The sequence below is a fragment of the Aptenodytes forsteri genome, unplaced genomic scaffold (assembly GCF_000699145.1).
Source record: "Aptenodytes forsteri isolate BGI_AS27 unplaced genomic scaffold, ASM69914v1 Scaffold9, whole genome shotgun sequence".
Taxonomy (NCBI): Eukaryota; Metazoa; Chordata; class Aves; order Sphenisciformes; family Spheniscidae; genus Aptenodytes; species Aptenodytes forsteri.
In genome coordinates, this window is record NW_008796217.1 from 7,940,678 (window position 1) to 7,961,747 (window position 21,070).

The window sequence follows — 21,070 nt, forward strand, 5'->3', positions numbered from 1 at the left end:
GTATCCCAACTCAACTCATTTTTTTTTTTTTTTTTTTTTTTAAAAGTCTGAAAAACAATCTTTCCTCCAAAGCCGCAGGAAGAGTTTAAATAAACATTTCTTCCTAAAAGCCTTCAACTTTGGTTAACCAGATACTCTCCAGCCAGTTGACTCATGGCTTGATTTCCTCTCTCCTGCAACGCCCTTCAAATTCCATCTTTCCCCCTTTACTCTCAACTACCCCTCCCTTGTTCATCCTCAACATCTCATGTCAGAGAGCTATCACTTTCAGAGCCTATTAAGAAAGACTTACTAGTACAGCAGTATGAATCAGTCCCACTAAGAAGTGTTACTACACCGTATCACTTTTCAAGCCTCAGAGCTCCAGTTTATGTTCCCCATATTGCAGCTTGTACTGGCATTTAATTCCATGTTGACTGTTTTCAAACTTTAACAAAAGCACTCAAACCAATTTCTTTTGATTTAGAGTCTAGTTACTTTAGAGTTTGTTTTAAATTCATGCTGACATGCTGTCTCCTCCCTAGGATAACTATATAGCTTCATAGCCCTATCATCCCAAGAACAAGGGAAGCTCTGCTCCTTGAAAACTTTCTTATGCAGCAAGCTCACTGCATCAACCTTTGAGTCAGGCACCTCTGCTTTTAACTGCATCACATGCTCTTCTAGTTGTTGCTGAGGTTGCTTAGATAGCAGCTGTCTTGAGTTGTACAGTCTTCCCATTCCTGCATATGCACACGCAAATTACCACCACCTCAACTTTATCACTGATCTGCTTGCTCACTACACCCTTTTTCTGTACAGCAGTCCAGATTAAAAAGCCCACTAACCTAGTAAGACAACTCATTATTGAAAAGCACGGTTCATTTTATAGAATCTTTACACAAGCTGCTCAGTTAACACTTTCAAGATAGCCTCTGAACCTGGATGGGCTGTAGCTAGACCAGGGCAAAACTGCACAAACTAGTTTCAGTTGAGCTCCTTGTTCGAGTTTCATGAGCATAGCCAGTACCACCCACCCTTTACCTGTACCATCATAAAGTAGTCAGGTCACCATAACTGCAGGAGCCTCCAACATAAAGGCCAGAAGGAAATGGGGGAGGAATAAGCAAAGTAAACCCAGTAGGAAGCAAGCAGGCACAAAAGCATTCATGCAGTAGTAGTAGAGTGGTACTCAATGATATTCTGCCAGTTTCTACTCTAAGAGTCAGTCCCTTCTTAGATGATTTATCCACCCCAGTTAAATGGTTAAGAGCCCTGAAGGTCAAAAGCAGTAATTTAATTACTAACAGACAAGCCCTTGTCTAAGACAGCCCGGAGAAATTCACAACACTGCACCAGTGAGGTTCTTTAGTACAATCCCTTTCTTCTTGCTCATTTTGAGGACATGTTAAATGTTTCAGTACGGATACTGCTGAAGAGCCTTATGATCCAATTTAAAACAAATCTTGGAAGAAGCTAAGGTTTGCAGGATTCTGTCTTAAGATGGAGTTTTAAATTAGCCATCCAGCTCCAAAAGCTTGGTGTTTGCTGTTCCGTTGTACCAAGTTAACATCACAAGCTGAAGGGAGACATCAACAACAGTCCAATATCTATACCATCATAATACTTATTATTTCATTCCACAGGTGTAAAGACTTAAGGAGAGAAAAGTTAGCTGCTCCTGTCCCAGCGAACAAGCTTACTTAAAAGAGTTATAGCTATCTAACAGGCTAAAAGTTATGGCTTCTTCTCACTAACCAGCGAGGCAGAAAAATTGTCACATTACAGAAAGGGATCCAACTTCAAAACAGCCAGTCCCCAAGACACACAAGCCCTACATCAAGTAACCTGCCCAGAGTACACAAATTCCGTAGCGCTGCAGGAAAGTGAGCTAGGAGAGACTGAAGGGGTGGTCACTGCCAACAACAATGGAAGAAGAGATTTAACAGATGTTATTTAGCAAGAAAATTTAAGAGACCCACTGAAATCCTCGTCTGCTAGAAACAAGCAATGATGGGTGGACAACAAGGTTTGTTGGTTTTGGTTTTTTTTAATTATTGTTTGTACCATGCATGTGCCAGGAAAGCACACCCAATTCAGAAAATAAGTTTACTTCCCACACAGGGCATTCTACCAATGTTTACTCAAAAAAAAAAATCTTATTAGTTAAATCACATAGAAGTGTTGAGTTTCAGAATATCCAGCTCAAATCTAGACCATTTGAGGCTAACAAAAATGAGAAGACAGTACTGTGGAGTGTAGCTTCCCATGATGCTTTCCCCATCCAAAGTCTCCTTATACAGGCAAAACTACTGCTAATATCATATAACAGTTACTGCTCGATATTATTCAGCAAAAGTAGCTATCTACATATCCCTGCGGGTTACTTCCCTATGTAAATTCCTTCTGTAGTTTGAAGCACTGTACTACCTTCCTTCCAGTCCTTGCCCTGTGTTTATATTTGTATTATAAAACATAGCTGAGGTAGAATGCAATAATAGGCCATTATAGTATGCATCTGTGTGTGCAGAGTAATCCTTGTATGGAGATAGCTCCAGATCCTTTGCACAGGCAGGTTAGAAGTTTCACACTAATCCAACAGCTGATTAGTATTTTATATTTGGTGGCAACACTGAAGACATAACCAGAGTTGTAGGTAGGTACAGTGCTAGATGCTGTACAGGCATGAAAGACAGCTGAAAATAAGTCTCAGTTGTAAAAACAAAACCAGGCTTGGCACTGCTATACAAGATCAGAACTTCCTTCAAAATGCTTCACGCTCAAGTGCATTTGTACAGTGCTTCATATATATTGTGATTTACATGACAGGATTATGCTGCAAGAATGCAAAATTCATATAACAGCACTTTGTTTTCAGCTCCACAGCCACTTCTGTCAGATCTGAGAGAACAGAAGGGGTGAGAAGACTGACAGCAGAAGCAGAGGGCTTTTTGCCTTGACACCTTGCCCTGTAACAGACAAGCTGTGGGGGAAGAGGCGGGGGGAAATAAAGTACTCAAGTTGGGAGTATCTTACTTGAATAGCCTGTCGTCCTTGCTGAGCATCTGCCAGGAGCTGAATGGTGAGAGTCCTGGAGTCCTGGAGGGCATCTTGGAGGTAGATAAAGCTGTGACCCACATGTCGTCCCATGGTACATTCCCGACATATGGGGACAGAACAGGTATCACAGTAGAAATGCAGTACCTAAAAGAAAAAAAAAAAATCTGTATCACTATCTAATGAAGAATTAAAGAGAAAATAGCGCCAGGATGAAAAAAAATCCAACAGCTCAACTATAAAGGAGATGGTTAGAGGCAGTAGCAATAGGCAAAGACTTCACAATAGTTTCTCCACAGAGGAAAAGCTATCCCTCCCAGTAAGCTCCAAATCATACTCTTAACAGTTAGATGGAAGTATCATTGTTTTCTTTGCAATACAATACTAGGAAGAGTGTCCACATCAGCTCCTCTTAGGAGCGGAAGCCATCTGCCAACACTAGCAGACTGGAGATGTCATCTATGGCAAGTTTCAGGTGAAGACTCTTCCTGCATACACAAACACCACATTCTCTTAAGTGGGTTATTTAATAATCACTGCACTGGAGAACTGCAGCACCAGCACACCCACCTCCCAGAAGGGGAAGACAATGTACGAATGCCCAAGAGCCATCCTCTATTTTTTTCAAAATACGCAAATCCCTTATGTTCAGGGCAGTGACAACATAAGGCAAGACTCCCTTCTGCCACTCCCAACAGCAAAGCAAAAAAACCTTTGCTATGCCATAGTGTTTCTATGCTAGTGATACTTAGAGATACTGGAGTTGGAAGAGAACAAGACTGGAACGTTGGCATGCCCATTTGAATGCTACAGTGAACTGTGGGTAACCACTGAAACCCCATTCTATTCACAAAGCACTTAAAACCCCTATATTCAAATCACAATGAAAGTCTTACACAAGATGTTAGCCTAGGAAGTTGGATCCATTCATCAGCCATAACTGTTCCCATTCCACCCAGTAGAGGGAAGCAGCACACAGAAATAGCATCTTCCATGAAGTGTGTTTTCTTAGAGGCAAGCAGAAATCAGCTGTTTTGTTTTCAAAGACACAAGTGAAGGAACACAACGTTTCAACACAATAAAGTTCTGTATTCAAAGTCTTGCTCTTAGCTACATACCCTATTTTTGTTAGGGTGTAATGTTAGAAAATCTAGATTACCATGGAAGAGCCAAAAATCCACTATACAATGGCAAACAAGGTTTCATAGTACAGTTTTTCCAACACCAGCTATTTGAAATCTACCTCAGAAAGGAGCAAGAGCAGAACAAAGATTGGACAAGTGTTTGATATGCCTGTCTTCTCACAGCTGTCATCCAGCCACTCCTGATTCCAGCTAACAGTTTGTGGTATGGTGCATAACATCCCCCTTTCCCTTCTCCCTCAAAAGGAAGGGGGAGAAGAGGACAGGTGATTCCCTCAAGACTGCCTGTGCTGCATAAAGTGACATTTTAAGCTCCTATGAGCTCAACAGCTGAAGTGGTATATGGATTAATTTCTCAAAGGGGTATGTGTGTGTTTGTGCACACATGTCAGATTTTACTAAAACCTTTTTTTTTTTTTAAGTGAAGTTTTGCTGTAGGGAAACTGGAACAGACTGTTACGTTTTGCTTCTGTTCAAATGCTAAACCCTCAAGCAGTGTCTCAGATCCTCTGTCTTTTGTAAGTAAAAAGCTGCCTTGGCTCTGAAATGCGTTATTCAAATGCATCATCTTCCTCAACTAGAGGGTTCCTTGTCTTTACACTATGGTTGTCTAAATCTGTATACAATGTTCACTTGCTCATGCAGTTCTGTAATTTTGCTGTTGAAATTACAGGGAATGTTTATTACATGTTGCTGAATGACTCCACTTAAACAACTGAGAAGTTGAGAGAGAATGAAAACCAAGACAGGGTATCAAGTTAAGCCATATGAATTCGATATACTTTAAAAACATACAGCAGGGATTTGGGGCCTCAATCAAGCAGAGCAGCTGAAAGGAAAATGGTGACCATATGAACAGACAGAAGTCCAGAAGTAAGTTAAATCTGTTATTAGTCCTCCAAAATAGTCAACACCAGAAGCAAAAGCTTGGTAAAACACCACAAGATCAGTCCTATCACCCAAGCACTCCTGCTGCAAGGTAACAGCATCCAGTGGTAAAGAGTCATCCAGCTGTTCAAACCAAAGAGAAACTAAATTTAAGCTGTTCAGTTGCCTCTTGCCACCCACCAAAACGTGGTGGAAAACATCACTCCAGAATTTAGAATGAAGAGAGACAAGAGCCATAATCTCATTTCAGAAATATGCAGATTATGTAGAACATGGCAGGGGAAAAGTCTTTTGGGTAAACACTACAAAGCCATTGATAAAACCTCACATTTGTTTCTTAGTAAACAAAATGGTGAAAACAACCTAGATTTAAAGTCTGAGAGCAAAAGAGTTAACAGGCTTGGGTGAAGAGAAGGGAGGTAGACAGTGATAGACTGATCTCCAACATTACACTGTTATTTAAAACAGCTACCTTAAATACGCACACGAGAAAACACAAGCCCATAATCCCTACTGCTCTCAGTGTGGAAGGGAGCTAGTCACCAGAAGGGAACTGGAAGAATCAGCCAGCTTCAAGATAAACTGGGAACCCCCCAGAAACTCCTTTCTGGACACAAAGCCTACAACAGAAACCCCAACTTGGCAGAGGTACCAGAAGGGCAATTCTCCTCCTGTGGAGAATCTCACGCACTCGCCGTCAGGAACACCCAACAGGCTGCACATCAGCTTTACCAAGCAGTAGGACTACACTCCCAGAGAGTTAAAATGGAAAGTACCCAGCTGTGCAGGGTGCGACAGCGAGGGGCATTTGTGCCAGCTTGGAGCATAGCATCCAGCTTGCCTGCGCTTGCAACCACAACCAGGCATTTATTGTTAAGCTCAAGGCTGCTCGCATCCCAGTCCCTACGTCACGGCCATAAAGGTCACGTATTGCTAGATGAAGTTTCTATGCCTGTTTCTACAAAGAAGGGGGAGAAAATAAGCCAAAAGACTCCACCAAAACAAGCAATCCCCTGCAAAAAAAACCTCATACCAACAATATAGCGTCCTATTGAAGTAAGACACACAAGAGTGTGTTCTCAATTCAGATTTGATGCACTTGTGTACCTAAAAGGCTGGCAGAGCCTCTCCTTCTTCCAATCTCAGCGATACGAAAAGGCCACCCCAAGTTTCAGTTGCACTGTTAATATAGCAACTTACTGCTCCTTCTGTGCTCATTATATGACAAATAAAATAATAAGACTGATCTTGAAATGTGGATGGGCAGGGGTAGTAGAAAGGAAGGGAAGAGTAATACTAAGTCTTCCATAACAAAGATCAGCTTATGATACTCAGCTTAAAAAACAACAAAAAACCACACACACTACTTAAAAGTCCTAAAACTTCCCCCCCTCTGCCTTATCTGAAGAGGCAGAGATGATACAGGTACTTAAGTCCTAAAACTTCCCCCCCTCCGCCTTATCTGAAGAGGCAGAGATGATACAGCTTGATGGATCTTTTGACTGTAAATTAATTGTCCTGTTATTTTCACTGTTTTCCCAAATGTATGAAAAAACTGTTTTATAAGCAAAAGCCTTCAAACATGCTGTTTTTTCCAAACCACACAAGCGTTCTGATATGCAGCAAGAGAAAAACGAGAAGAAAGCAGAGACAGATTTCTCCTTTCAAAGAAATTCAGAATTGTGTAAATTGCATTTAATGAATTGTTTGTTTCTGTAGTAATTAATAAGTAATTAAGAAAAAATACAATTGTTTCAAGATAAAAAACTGGTGCCTTTCCAACACCCATTTTGGTAACTATCTAGTAAGGAAAAAAAGGTTCATAACCAAGTTTAGTAGATTTTTTCTTTTTTCTTTTTTTTTTTAAAGAACTGCTTCACTACATTAATTAGTATTTTAGAATTTCCACCAAAATTAAATGAAGAGAGAAGTCAGAAGCAAGAAGGGAATAGTTTTAGAGATAGTTAAAAGTGATTTATTTTAAAATAAATCAGCTATGGGTTGATTATTTCCCAAACAGGAAATATTTCCTGAATTGGTGGCATACAATTTTAGACACAAAACAATAAAGGGAGCCTACTTCAATTTAAACAGAATCAGTGAACCATATTACAGGGCTATTCATCTTTTACAGCCACAGCAGCCCAAGAAATACAACAGCAAGGCCATAAATGTGATTGCTTCAGGAAAGGCTGTACAGTGCACCGTAATCATTTTACAACAGCAGGAATTCCTGGGTGTCGCTCTCCCCATTTTTTGGTCCATCTGCTTTCAAAGGGGGCAGGGGGATGGGCGGAGATGTTGTTAAACGTCCCCTGGGACTGCACAGCAATCAATCATCATCTGATGAATGGCCACTAAAGTTAAACCCTGACCCCACTCCACAATTCCCACACCAGCGCTCCTCTCCTTACTGCTGACCAGCTTCCAGCGTGCCGTGCCCCCCCCCCCCCCCTTCCAGCCCTCACCAAAATTTCCCAAATACCAAGCCCAGACAAAAGCAATGGAATGTGGTAGGCACCATGACAGAGGAAAATTCAGCAGAAACAGCAGTTGAGGCGGCTTATCCTTAACCTGTGTTTAAATAAGTGTTCCTTCAGCAATACTCACAGCGCCCTTCTCCTCCCAGCTTGCAAACACTTGATTTCTCTCATTTCGGAGCATGTTTAAGAGCATATATGCATGAAGTTATCAATAAAGCTTGTGAAATCTAACCATGTTTAAGCATTTGTTTTCCGTCATGACATTTTAGTGTCTTGTAATGATTTGATTTAAGCCTACAGTGTTAAGAATTTGTACAAGGCAGCAACACATAAGGTCATTATTTTAAAATATAAGTCTGACGCTCTAAAAACTACTCTGTAATCTTAACCAACAATAAAAAAAAATCTACAGACAAAACAGTAGCCTCTTGGTTTCTGCTTTTGGAAAAGTTTCAGTACAGCATTTGAGAGTTTATGACCAAAAAAAATCATACTTACCATAGTCAGTCTAAAGTTTTCCATTACTAAAGGTGTTTTATTATCTAGTTCCCTTGACAGTAACTCAAACACCAGTGGCTTTGTTAGGTAGTGTGTAAAGCTTAGATGACTATGAATTTAGTATAAACTCATTTTCCAATGAATTTTGGTCCTCCTCCCTCAGCATTGTGTTTTGTTTGTTTTGGCCCCACCCCACTCCCAACTGGAGAAAAAGCTGCTTCCCTGCATCACGCATGCAGCAGTTACTCTTTTTTTAACAGCATATATAAATACACCACCCAGGATGACTGGTTCAGAGTTTGGTGCAGCTAATTGTTGCAAGTTTAAGAGGTAATATTTTTACTCTGTAGTAGGTCCTTAGTTTCCATTTAGTAGCAATTTGTGACAATTAACTTGCTTCACACCAGGATCAGAGTTTTAGGAACATTAAGTTCTGCGCTGATGTAACTCTTGAAATTTAAATACAAAATATAAAGACTGAAGGTACGAGCAAGCCATGTGATACACATCAGAACTACCGGCTACTTCCCAGTATATCTGAAAGATTTTGCTTTCAGAGATACTTAAAAACATCATGTTTCTGTGTACCAGTTAATGATCAAATTACTTTTAGAATCTGTATTTTGACTTAATGCTCTGGTTTAGAAGAGACTGGCTTAACACCAATTTTCCTCACTACATCCAGTGGTAATGGGAAATGGTACACCAGCTCCAGAAGGCCTCCACAGCAGACAAAAGAGTTGATTCTCAAATTCAGGTCAATATTCTAACAATAAAATTTCTACAAGAACACGGGCACCTTGAAGCATTACAGCCCATACTACATAGGGCATGCCGTATGCACAGGAAGTTGTACCAAGTGGGATTAATGAAACCAGTTTGCTATTTATTACCTTCCTTTGCCACCTGGATGAACAGAGATGGGTTTTGGTCCATTTATAAGTTCATCAAGTGCAAGAGGATCATTCAGCCCTTCTGTTAAATTCAGCTTTATTTCCTTACCCCACATGGGATAATAAAAGCCCAGCTAACAGATGACTTTAAGACTCACGCAAGTCTGTTTGTAGGAAATAAAGCTGTAACTCCACATGCATTTTTTTCCAGCGCTAGTGTTAATACCCTTCCTTCCCCAGATGCTCCAGTGGGTTCTGCTCCTTGCTCCAGCTTCTCAGCCACACAGGCCCAGCATGTGAGGGGGAAGGAAGCTCCCTTATAAAACCCCCAATCTAACCAGCACTGCTCCCAATGTGAACCACAAGGCCTATCATTTCACTCCACAATTAAACTCACAGCCACTCTAAGAGGAAGCCCTATACCTCCTGCCTTCCTCCTTTCCTCCCCCCTTCACTGCTCCTCCAGTCTCAGTGAAGAGATTTGGGGATCTTTACAAACACCAGAAAATTAATTTTAGAAAATGGTTTATTCTATCAGCTGACCCTGGGATCAGAATAGCAGTAGGGCCAGCACAAGGGAGGAAGAAGAACCCACAACTAAGGACATGGAGAAATCTGATGAAAACTATCTATTAACTATCAGCTGAGCTACAGTGCTAAGCTATGTGGTTCAGTTCTGGTACCTCACCAACCTCACAGCTGGAAATCAGTGTAAATCTTCTCACTGATAGCGTTCATCTCAAGTTCTAACTGGAAGAATAGTATCTAACCAGAGACCGAGTTGAGTCTGATAAGCTAAACAGGCTGTTAAAGCCAAACAGACTACCATACTCTTAAAATTCTTGATGTTTACCTTCTTCAATCCTGCTATGATGTCATGAAGCCAGTAAAAACAGCTGCATATTTTAGAGAGTGGTGACATGACAATGTTGGGTCAGTCAAATCATCTAGATTAAAAGCAAAGGTTTTTTTGGAAGACACACTGTTCCATTAATCAAGTTTAGAAAATCCAGTGACTATTAATAGTCAGCTGGGAGTGGAGCAGAGACCATTTAAGTTTCTTTGCCAATGCAAACAGCATTTGGAAATTCAAAGACTTGGGTTAGAAGTGCCAATCAAGATCCACTTCACTCTGAAGGCCACATGATCACTGTAATGGTGCGACAACAGGCTGCAAACTGGGGCTAGGAGACAGGAAGTCACACCTTTGACAAAGTTGGTTTAAGGATCTGCTGGCTCCAGGTCTTCTGTGTTTTGAGTTAAAGTCTTTTTCATAAAACTTCATGTGATGACTGTAGCTCCTGGTTATAGCCACCCACCTGAAGCCCTGGAACTGCAGCACCCCAAGCATTTCTCACAGCAGCACTTCTGCCAGCTGCAGTACCCCCCTGTTCATCCACTCTAAATACAGAGGGAGCACTACACCACTCACCTGGAATCTGCCCAGGTAAAGACTAACATCTCGTCAGCTAGCTTTCTAAAAGCTCTTGGGTGCAAGGTAACTTGGCCAGCTGATCTGATGTACTACCACAGAGATTCCCATTATTGATGGACTGGAAAGAACATCTCACACCCACCTTAACTCATCACTCCAATTCTTCCTAAATAGGGATAAGCAAGGCTTAATATTTTTCTGATGTGCAATTATCCCACAGTGGGCCATCATTTAGTTACTGCATAATGGCAATTCTACATTCTGCAATTTTCTTTCAAAGAAATTGTTTGGGGTAAGAAAATCTGCATTTGTTTTAGAAGTCACAGCATCTGCTTCAGCATTAAAGCAGGTAAAGCAGACAGTCTATGGAAAGATGCGATAGCATCAGTAGCTAGTAGATTACTTAGCCAGTGATAAGTCAGCTCTTTTACAGATTTCAATAGGGGAGACCAGCCTGTGCTTCAACATGCAACTCATTAGCTGTTTAAATGCAGCTTCTGTGCCAAATCTACATGACACGAGTAGCAGCAGGGTGGTCTTGGCACAGGGGACAGTGGGTGGATCTAAATATTCAACAGTTCAAGCAAGCAAGCTAATAGCCTGCTGTGGAAGCAGACATTAGAGTGGGTCAGGACCCAGTTCCACTTCCAAGCCCATCTGTCCAAGTCACTGCTTTTAAGTCCCTGCAAATCCTTCACTGAGCCTCCCTAACTCTTCAGCTCTCTGAAAAGCTAGAGTGTCTTACAGTTCTCCCGCCAAAGCTTGGCCGTGACTTCAGTGATGCTGTAAATCGTAATGGGTTGACAATTGCTTTGCTATTGCACATGGTGTTTTGTTTCTTAGAGAGAACCAACGAACTTCAACATCTCTACAAACTCCTTACGTAACATTTTCCCTTTTCCTGCACAGCTCAGCATTAGAGCTTTTGAAATTTTTCCTTCTATACACAGAAATGGTTAGAATAGGAGTCAGGGTACACTCGAGGCTCCTGCGTCCTCCTCTGTGACTAACGTCAGTATAGACCTCGCCTCTCAAAAAAAAAAAAATCTATATTCCTCAACTCCATGCTGTTCCTACACCACTACAGAGAACACTACCTCCATTCAGGTCCTTGGCAACTGTTGACCTTCACATGGAAAGCTGACAGCAAGGATGCTATTATATGCCTTGCAAACAAATAGCTAGAAAACGTTTTTGTCTCTTAATATACTGAAAACAAACCTTACTCCTTTTGATTTGATGGGGGAAGGGAGCATGAAGAGAAACAAACCCTAAAGTTCCCGGATTTCACTCAAGGGCCACCTAGTCCTCATGCCGAAGACAAGTCAATTGTGAAACAACATCTTAAGCTGATGGGCTGCGTGCAGTTTGCCAGAGCAGTTTCCTGATCCCAGCACAAACAGGTCTTTTGTAGGATTAATTTTCTTATAGAGCTAGTCTGTAGTCAAACCGCCACTACCCAAGGAAATTTACTTTGGTGCAACAGATTCCCATTAATATTTTTACAGGGCTTCTCTGGGGGGTCAGAAAGCCTATCAGGCTAGGCATCTTAAATCCATAATGCTCAATTGTTAGGGGAAAAAAAATGAGTATGAGGAGAAAGAATACATTTATCCAGAGAAACTGTGGCTTTACCCATTTTAACTCTGTGATAGGTTCTAACTCAGTTTTTTGTTTTGTGTGGGGTTTTTGGGTTGGTGGTTTTTTGTAGGTTTTTCTTTTGTTTTAGGTAGTACTAAAAAAAAATCTTGGTTCAGAAAAATATTCTTCTTTCGCACGCGAGTTTGCGCTTATTCTTTCGCACGCGAGTTTGCGCTTATTCTTTCGCACGCGAGTTTGCGCTTATTCTTTCGCACGCGAGTTTGCGCTTATTCTTTCGCACGCGAGTTTGCGCTTATTCTTTCGCACGCGAGTTTGCGCTTATTCTTTCGCACGCGAGTTTGCGCTTATTCTTTCGCACGCGAGTTTGCGCTTATTCTTTCGCATAGTGTAATGCTTCAATTACATCATCTACTTATTAGTTACAAGAAAAAACACTGAAAGCGCACATTTGAAAACTCCCACAGTTTAACCATCATGTGAATTTAGCCTGCAATTCAAACCGCAGTAGCTAGAGAATACTAGAAAACTAAGTACTAGAAAACAAAGCAATTATGAATTCTGAGCCCACTTTGCAGCTTTATTGTCTAGTTGTTCCCCCTTGCTTGTGTGGCCTTACTGCCAACAACAGGGGAAGAGCACAAGAACCCAGAGTCAAAACAACTAGTGGAGAACAGTGCTCAAAAGTAGTAAGTTTCAGATAAAGCCGTTTTTATATGGAAGTACCATTACTATAAAACCAGAAGTATGAGGTGCTCAACATCTTTAATTTCTATCTTCAAGTGCATACTCTATTTGGGTGAGGTTTGTCTCTGTACCCCTTATTCGTTTTAATTTTAATAACATTACATAATCTCTACAGAATTAAAAAAGCAGTTTTAATAACGTTACATAATCTCTACAGAATTAAAAAAGCATCTCTCTAGACCTTTTTAAAAAAGGAGGGTTTGTGTTAAGATGAAGGAAAAAAATATATCAACCTTCAGAATAACAAATCTCAGAGCCCTTTTAACAAAGAGGGTTGTTAACATACATTTAGCAAAATGAAGCAATTCAGATTTCTAACACCACCGCTATTAGACTCTGGTAACTGCAGTTTGCATAATAGCCTGGTAGGCAAATCAGTCCACATACTTGTACAAGACACTGTCCCATCATCGTCATCCCACACACACACTTCCAGTATCGGCTCTTCAACAGGTATTTACCTAGTATTATACAAGCTACTATCACTACAGATATAGCAATTACTGAAGGGATTAGGCTTCTTGCAATGACTCCTTGTGGTAAGACTTACTCTTGCATCTACAAAAAAATTAAAATACCTCTATCGGTTTCTAAATTTAAACAGAACCATAGTGATCCTATGGCAGGTGAAACTACGTAGAGTAAAAACAAAGCACAGTAATATAAATTTATGTATTGGGGCATAACCTGGGATATTATAGGAAAGAATTCCTCCTTCCTCACACATTTTCTCAGTGGGAAACTGCCCAGTTGGCCAAGCGTGTGAGGCAGACAGGGGAGAGGGAAGGAAGTGTCATCCTGCTCTCCTCTCCTTCTCCCACCACCACCCCAGCATTAGGCATTGGCTACCACTGCAGCCTGGACGCCTGATGGGAACAGCGCAGTTCTGCTGTTCCTCCCACTTCTGCCTTGAACCTCTTCTGTCTTCAGAGGAAAGCTGTAACAAGAACAGCCATGGTACTGAACCCCCACAGCAGGAGCTGTTAATTTTTTTTTTCCTTCTTTAATTGTGAAACAATCCATGCCTGTTAAACAAGTCCAGTTACCACCAGTGCCATATGCACATCAAACTCAGGTCAAAGTGAATATGACCAACTATAGCCTTTTATTAGGAAGTACAGGCAAGACGGTTGTCTGGGAAAACTGACATATAAACCCATTCCAAGTGTTTTATACTGCAATGTTTTTAGTTACTGCTTATGTGGAACAGGTTTCATGGAAAGCACAAAGACAGCACTGAATTGGCCCGCTCTGTTCTTTGCCTTCCCTGCTTCTCTTGCCTTACTCTGTCCCAAACACTATTTTTACAACAACTATATACCCACATACCAAGTCCTTACAGAATAAGGCCTTTGAAGGAACTTCTCTTCACTGAAACCCAAAAATGGCTAACATGAACATTTGGAAGGTATCTTTTCAAAAAGCATTCAAGCTCTCCCTCTATACCATCATCCTCTCAAATGCTCACACTAAAAATATGCAAGTATAAAATTTTTACTAGCTTAGGTACACATGTTTCAGAGCAGGAAGAAAAATTACGACATGTTGAGGTTTCGGTTGGGATTCCTCATAAATGAGGAATCTTAATTAAGCAAAAACAAATTTGGATTGCATTGAAAGAAAAAAAAAGTTGCTTTGCTCCAGACCCAGGTAGTAGTTTCTAAAAGCCTATTATATAGACACTGTATCAGGGTTCCTCAGCTAACACCATCAAATTGTACCATCCATGTCAAAAATAATCATTATCTGCTCCCAGCATAGGACTTGGCACATAACACCGGAGTATCTTATTCAGAGAAACAATGTTGTCCATGAGGATCAAAGCTTTGCTGCTTGTAGTAGAATGCCAGACTAAATTTGTCAGATTAATACACTTGTTACAATTCCTCCTAATTTTAAGGAGGATTATACAGTCACATTTTATGAAAGACTCCTCATGAAAGCGTTATCCTATGGGTGCTAGTGCAGTATTACTTCCAACTGAACTCTAGTATTTAATGTTTGTTTTGGAAGACCTAGCTGTCTTAACAGCCACAGGGCATTTCAATAATCATATAACAAACATTACTGCAGGTTACTCTTTAATCCCTTGCGAGTGAATGAGTAAATTCTTGTCCATCTATCATATAATGACACAGCTCTGCAGTTACTGCCAAAAAGGTACTGTAAATCATAAAAGAAAAAAATATCTAAGAACAAGGAGATCTGTTCTGGGAAGTCAGAAGTATTTACTCAGAATAATTTTTTCTCCATCACTATAGAACAGTAAGCACAACAGATAAACCTTTGTTTACAAGCCATTAACACAAAATTAGAGACATTTTTATTTCTATCTGAAGATTTAAGCCAAGTCCTGATGGACAATTTAAGTGTCTTCTTCATACATCTCTAGCTTCTGCTCTGTTGCCAGAGAGGCAAACAGCAAGACATCAGAAGTATCAGAACTCTAAATTAATCACTTACCTGCCCCACACTTATTTCCAAACTGGTAAAATATAGGCTTTAAACTTGCTCGTACCTGTATTTTCCTCCCCAATGAAGTAGTGTGGGGTTTTTTTTTAATTCTCCCCCCCCACCACCACCACAACCAAACAAGAACTTTCTGCTTTTCTGTCATAGATTAAGTGCTGCACAGTGTCCTACTATAACAGCCCTTTTCCTCATGGAGAGGACTTAAGATTGCTTTCCTTTTGAATTTGGGAGAGGTGGGAAGAGATAAGCATTCCAGGATGAATATTCAATTAAGTGAAAACTGAAGCAGAGCAGAATTACTACTCCTTCAAACTGCAGGGTAGATTTGAGGTGCTTACAGACAATGAATAAGAAACACTAGTAATTGCACTATAATTTTGCCATAGACACCATTATTGAGTAGTAGGTTCAGTTTTGGGAGAGTGAGGACAATCTTCATCCCAGCTAAGGTTTAAGTTATGATTGATAGACACACTCTATATTTAACCCATTCCATGGGGCTCCCATGGGGTCAAGTACATAGTGTATGTTATTCATACTGCCACCAAATAAATTCTGTTGTAGAGCATTATAGTTTTGGTCTAACCAAACTACAGTGGTTTGGTGCTACCCTGTCATAGTTCAGTGATGTATTTCAAGGACCTTAAGAATTTGAAAGTATTTTGAATTTTTAAAATGCTTAAATACTTTGAATCCTTCAACGAAAGCACCAGCCTTTTCAATAGCAGCAACCACCATTCCACAGAACACTAGCTTTAGATTGCTTCTGTATTGTGCAGGCAAGTTAGCCTTACCCCAAACTTTAGCTGTAGCCTTGTTTGAGCTTTAAATCAGGGTAAGTGTAAATATAGAAAGCTTGCTCAATATTCAGTGAAGGGAAGAAAAGCTATCCACAGGCTGAACTAGAGGGCAAGAGTCAAATGTGACTCACTTTACCAATGGAAGAAGGGAGAGGGGATGGCTAAGAAGGTTAAATCCTTGCCCAATTCTTGAAGAGAAAAATACACACTAGTCTTACTACAAAAAAAGCTGTTTTATTATAAAGTCTGCACTGTCTTGTTATACATAATACAATTCTAAGGAAGAGACCATTCTTGCAGTGAAAGCATGTGAAAGTGCACCATGAACATCTACATTAGAAATACGCTATTTCTGACAAGCACGGCAGGAGTCTGACTGCAGTTTAGATACACCAATTCACCAAAAGGCTGGGTTTACACAAGGTACAGTGTGCATCACCTGTCTGTCTGCCCATCCGTCATCCACCACCCCACCCACCCCCCCGGGAGGAAGCAGGTAGGCAAGGCAGAAGAAATATTATCTCTGCACAATCAGCAAGAAGTTTTTATGAATACTCTTGTGTACACACAAGTCTTACATGTTAAGCCATGACCATTAATTTTTTATGTATTGCCAAACTAGTCCTACATGTCCCCTGCCTGCTAAGAAGAAAGTTTGAGGAGGTCATAGATTAGATTTATTCTCTAAAAAAAGAGAAATACTTTCTGCAATCCAGGCAGAAGAACAAAACATGTTTAACCAGATTTCCAAGCGCAAGACAATTAACCTATTGAGTCAAGTCTGCTTGGTCAAAAGACTTTCAAGGAAGCTACCTGCCTGCCTCTAGAATATTCTTCTATGTAGTGCTTTCTAGCACAGGAACTCCCAAAGACAATATGCTGAATTAAAAAAAGAAGGTGGCCAGGCTTTTGGATAGTGTTGTCACGTAGTTCTTTCAGCAACTGTGTGCACAGTGCTAAGCACTCTGCTGTCAGGAAGTAAGTTATTAGGTTAATTTATTCTAAGACACAAATAGTTTATTGGGACAGTTGTAATAGGTGTGTGATCAAAAGTGCAGAGAAGAACTAAAACTCCTTAAGTTATCACAATAAGGATTTCAAGGAAAGCTGCATCCCTACCTTTGTCCTCTACCAAAAGGTTAACTTGCTGCACCCCACATACCACCTTTGCTATCAAAGCAAAGCTGCTCTGTTAAGAGCCACACACAGGCAAGTACCTCTGGTAGCTTACTACCAAGACAGACCTACTGCATCAGGAACATCGCTTCCTGTAACTCTGCTTTCAAGTAATAACCAGACCCACTGATTCACTTAAGATTTAATGAGATTACAGCTTGAGGTGATTTGACTGGAGACCATAAAAGTTTTAGGAGCCCATCTGCTCTGCAAAACTAACCTCTCACACAAGCCCGGGTATGAGCTGACCTTTGAGAGCTGCCGCGTAGTTCAGGCAGGAATCAAGTCCTATTGGTACTTGTGATGGGCAGACAGGCCAGACAAAACAAGAGATTTGCACTTTCAGGCAAAGAGGAGTTTCCATATGCATCAGTACTTAAGGGGGAGTTTCCATATGCATCAGTACTCAAGGGGAATCTTTCCAAACGATCAGCAGTCTCTTCATTAAGAAAAGGCTAGCCACCTTAGGGTTCTTTCCCCACCATTATCACACCATTAATAGCAAATTCAAACTGTACTGGCAATGGTTGCCAAATTACTGGTATTGCAAAAACCTAATGCAATATTCACCTTGTGTATATACCAAAAATCCATGACAAAGTACTCTTGATCAAATGTTGCAGTGCTTAAAAAAAAAAAGGAACTTCCTAATCACACTAAAAGTGTAATTCACCACTGCTTTTCATCTCACTTTACACTTCTATTCCCCCACCAATAGCAAGCACATGCATTTTCAAGATCCAACTGGTTATTTTTCTGATGTTTCCCAGTATCAGATCAAACATTGACTTTTCTTCCAATAAAAAAAAATACTGATTTGGAGAGACTGAGGGCAGAAGGGGAAAGAGCTACTGTTTTTACTCTGTTACTTTTTACAGACCTGTAAAAAAAAGCAGCATTTCAGCAAGACTGCCGTTAAAATACTTTAAGTCTACATGTAAACACTGGACAAATATTCACATTTTGTTATTCTAAACCTGACCTTGTTAGCTGTAGAAGAGTCAGTCTCACTGGACAGCTGTATTTTGTAGCATAAAAAAAATTTAGATGCTGTTATTTTTCCTTCCCCTTGTAGGCCGAGATGTTTTGTTGTTTTGTTCTCACTTCAGTAACAGGCCTCAATATGCAAGTTACATCTGGAAACAGACAAAAGCCAACTGCCCAGCAGTATTGGAAAATTAAAACATTGGGTCAGACTCAAACGGACTAGGAAGCCAAAGGTCAAAGCAGCATTAAATCATTAGTTTCCCAGCTGCCACCAAGGCATGGAGTTGACCTTTGATTTTGTAAGAAGTGGTCCAAGCAATTTTCTGGTGGCAATATGGGCAATCTGGCACAGTGGAATATTATCCTTGAAAGGGGTGGGTGGGAGAGAAGGAGGAGTTTAAGGTCTTGCAGGCAAAGATTAAACTAACTCTTTAATCTCTCCAGACCAAATTTGCACTGTGAAGCTGTAAGTGCAAATAATGAATATGAAATTATCAAACTTTAAAGCAAAGACACTGAAGCATTTGAATCATTCAAGTAGCTTTTATTCACCTAGCAGGGAGAGCAAGCAGAATTCAAGAACATAATGAATACACTTTAGAGAATATTAGAATATTGTATTTCTTTCCTGGAATGATTTAAGTTTTCAGAAATTACAGTTGAAAGCCGTTTACTTAGTTGCATATTTTTAAAAACTATACATCTGAGATAGAGATCATGCTTCATCAGACTGAGAAGGACCAGAACACTACATTTAGTCTATTTGTATCCCCATTAATGAGACCAGAACACTGCATTTAGTCTATTTGTATCCCCATTAATGATCACTTTTTTTTTTTACATAGCTGAGGTAGCAAAGACAGAAAGACAAAATAAGAAACTGGCCTTTGCTTTCTCTAGACTCCATGATCTTACATTTCATCTGCTACTGCCCTCTGGTAATAGTTCCTGACTGGTCCTTATAAACTGCCCTGCTGAATGTCTGTGTTGTACATGCTGAGTTCTGGTCTGGCTGCTTCCAAGTTCCTAGAAAGGGGTTGGTTTTACTGCCGCTTGGCAAAAAGCAGCACAGGTATCAAAGGGGTTTCCGACACAACCAAGGTACGTTTGAAGAGCATGTTTGATCCTCCATTAGCAGCTGAGCACGTACACACACATGCAAAACCAGTTTGCATGCAATCAGCTGTTAGAGGTTTCTATGTGTATTTAAGACATTCCTATGCATATTTTTAAGTAATTTCAAGCAATTTCCTTAGTCTAAAAGGGTCACCCAGCCCACACATTATTGTAAGGGCGATAAAAAAAATTAAGAGCTATTGCTTTCCTTTAGGGACCAGCAAGTTGTCCAAACAGAACATAAAGAGCCCCCCTCCCCATCCTATGCCCCAGTGTTCCAGGATTAGTCACTACCAGCTCTTCATGTGAGAAACTAACAGTCACAGCAGCGACTTTAGGCATGGACTGAGTCATATATCCACAACCCCTAAGGGGAAGTGGGGGAAAGAGGAGGAGTATTTTCAGAAAACTGCAATTAGGTATTAATGACCGAGTTAAAAAAAAAGATACATCCCTGTGCCGCTAGCCACCCGGATGTGTTGTTTGTGTTTTGTTTTTTTTAATACAATCAGTATTTTCACTGGCAAGGTGAAAAGCACACCACCCGTAACAAATACCTTGGTGAATAAGGATGAGCAGAACAACCTCTCTTCCCACACCCTTTCTTTCTAGGAAAGGTTCAAGATCACACAGCCAATATAAGCATAACACATTCTGAACATACAGACTTGTTATATACATGTCACAGAGCTAACCACAGGAAGCAAGACTTCTCTCTCCAAAAAGCCTAATGTTATAATGCTCAAACCAGTGAAAGAATTAAGTTTGCTTTAATAACAAATACTACCAAAACAGAACACTGAAAGACCACACTGGTAATTTCTTAGAGGAAGCAACTTCAAAGCTCATCTAGCTGGCAAATTAAGAGATACAGATGGGCAGTTGATCTTAATTCTTTCTGCAGGTACCCAGTTCAGGTAGCATTGAAGGAGCAAAACAAGTAATCAGAAGCCTTCTATTACAGAGACTTGTGAGACATGTACTTCCTCATTAAGACCTTTCAGAAGAAAAAAAAACAACCTGATTTTTTGTTTGATTAGCATTCTGCTTTACTCACATTAGCGCAAGCTCAAATTCACTACTGAGACACCATGGAAGTGTTACCCTCACTTCATGCAGCCTGCACGTGCCTACTGTTTCCTAGATAGAGGAGAGGTTCTACCACTGCAAACTTCCCTCCAAGAGAGAAAGACCAAAGCTTTCATCAGGTCTGCAGGTTACAACTGGAGTTAACTCTTATGACTATTGCTGCACTACCTTCCATGGTCCTGAGAAGGGTGTAAGATGTACAAAGCTAAAAAGAGGCCTTGCTAAAAATAGCTATTCCTCACATTTCTAGTTTAAAAAAATAATTCTCATAAACAGGCCAGTCACCAAATTACATTGGTTTTGGACTGGATATTAAGGCTATTTCTGGAACTGGTATTCTGGAATTGGATACTTCACTGACACAGCTTCTGCTACAAAAACTTACGAAATCCAGCTACTGGGATACCTTCTTTCCTGAAAAGATAGTTCTGTTTATTGCTTGAGCTAGAAATAAGACAAGACTATGCCCTAGAGCTCTTCAGGGGTTCGAGTATACTCTCTGGACCACTACCAGCAGCCAAATGCTGGACCAGCACTACAGGTAGTCATTTGCTCTTCAACAGAAGATGTCACACGAGTGGAACAAGATGGGAATCATCCAGGTGACTGACTAGCCCTGATCTTGCCTCAGCCCTATTCTGACTGCCATGTGGAACTGAAAAATATCTTCTCTTGCTTATACTAGAAAAAAAATTTCCATTAGACTTCC

The 21,070-nt window shown here is 40.4% G+C and overlaps 1 protein-coding gene across 1 annotated transcript in view; it reads right to left on the reverse strand.

Moving 5' to 3' along the window:
- TRIM71 (tripartite motif containing 71) overlaps positions 1-3,177 on the reverse strand; it is an 18,182-nt gene extending 15,005 nt beyond the window's left edge. Inside the window, exon 1 of the mRNA XM_009288634.1 lies at positions 3,016-3,177. Coding sequence (XP_009286909.1) covers positions 3,016-3,129 — 114 coding nt within the window. The 5' untranslated portion in view covers positions 3,130-3,177. The remainder of the gene's footprint in view (positions 1-3,015) is intronic.
- Between the last annotated feature and the right edge of the window lie 17,893 nt (positions 3,178-21,070).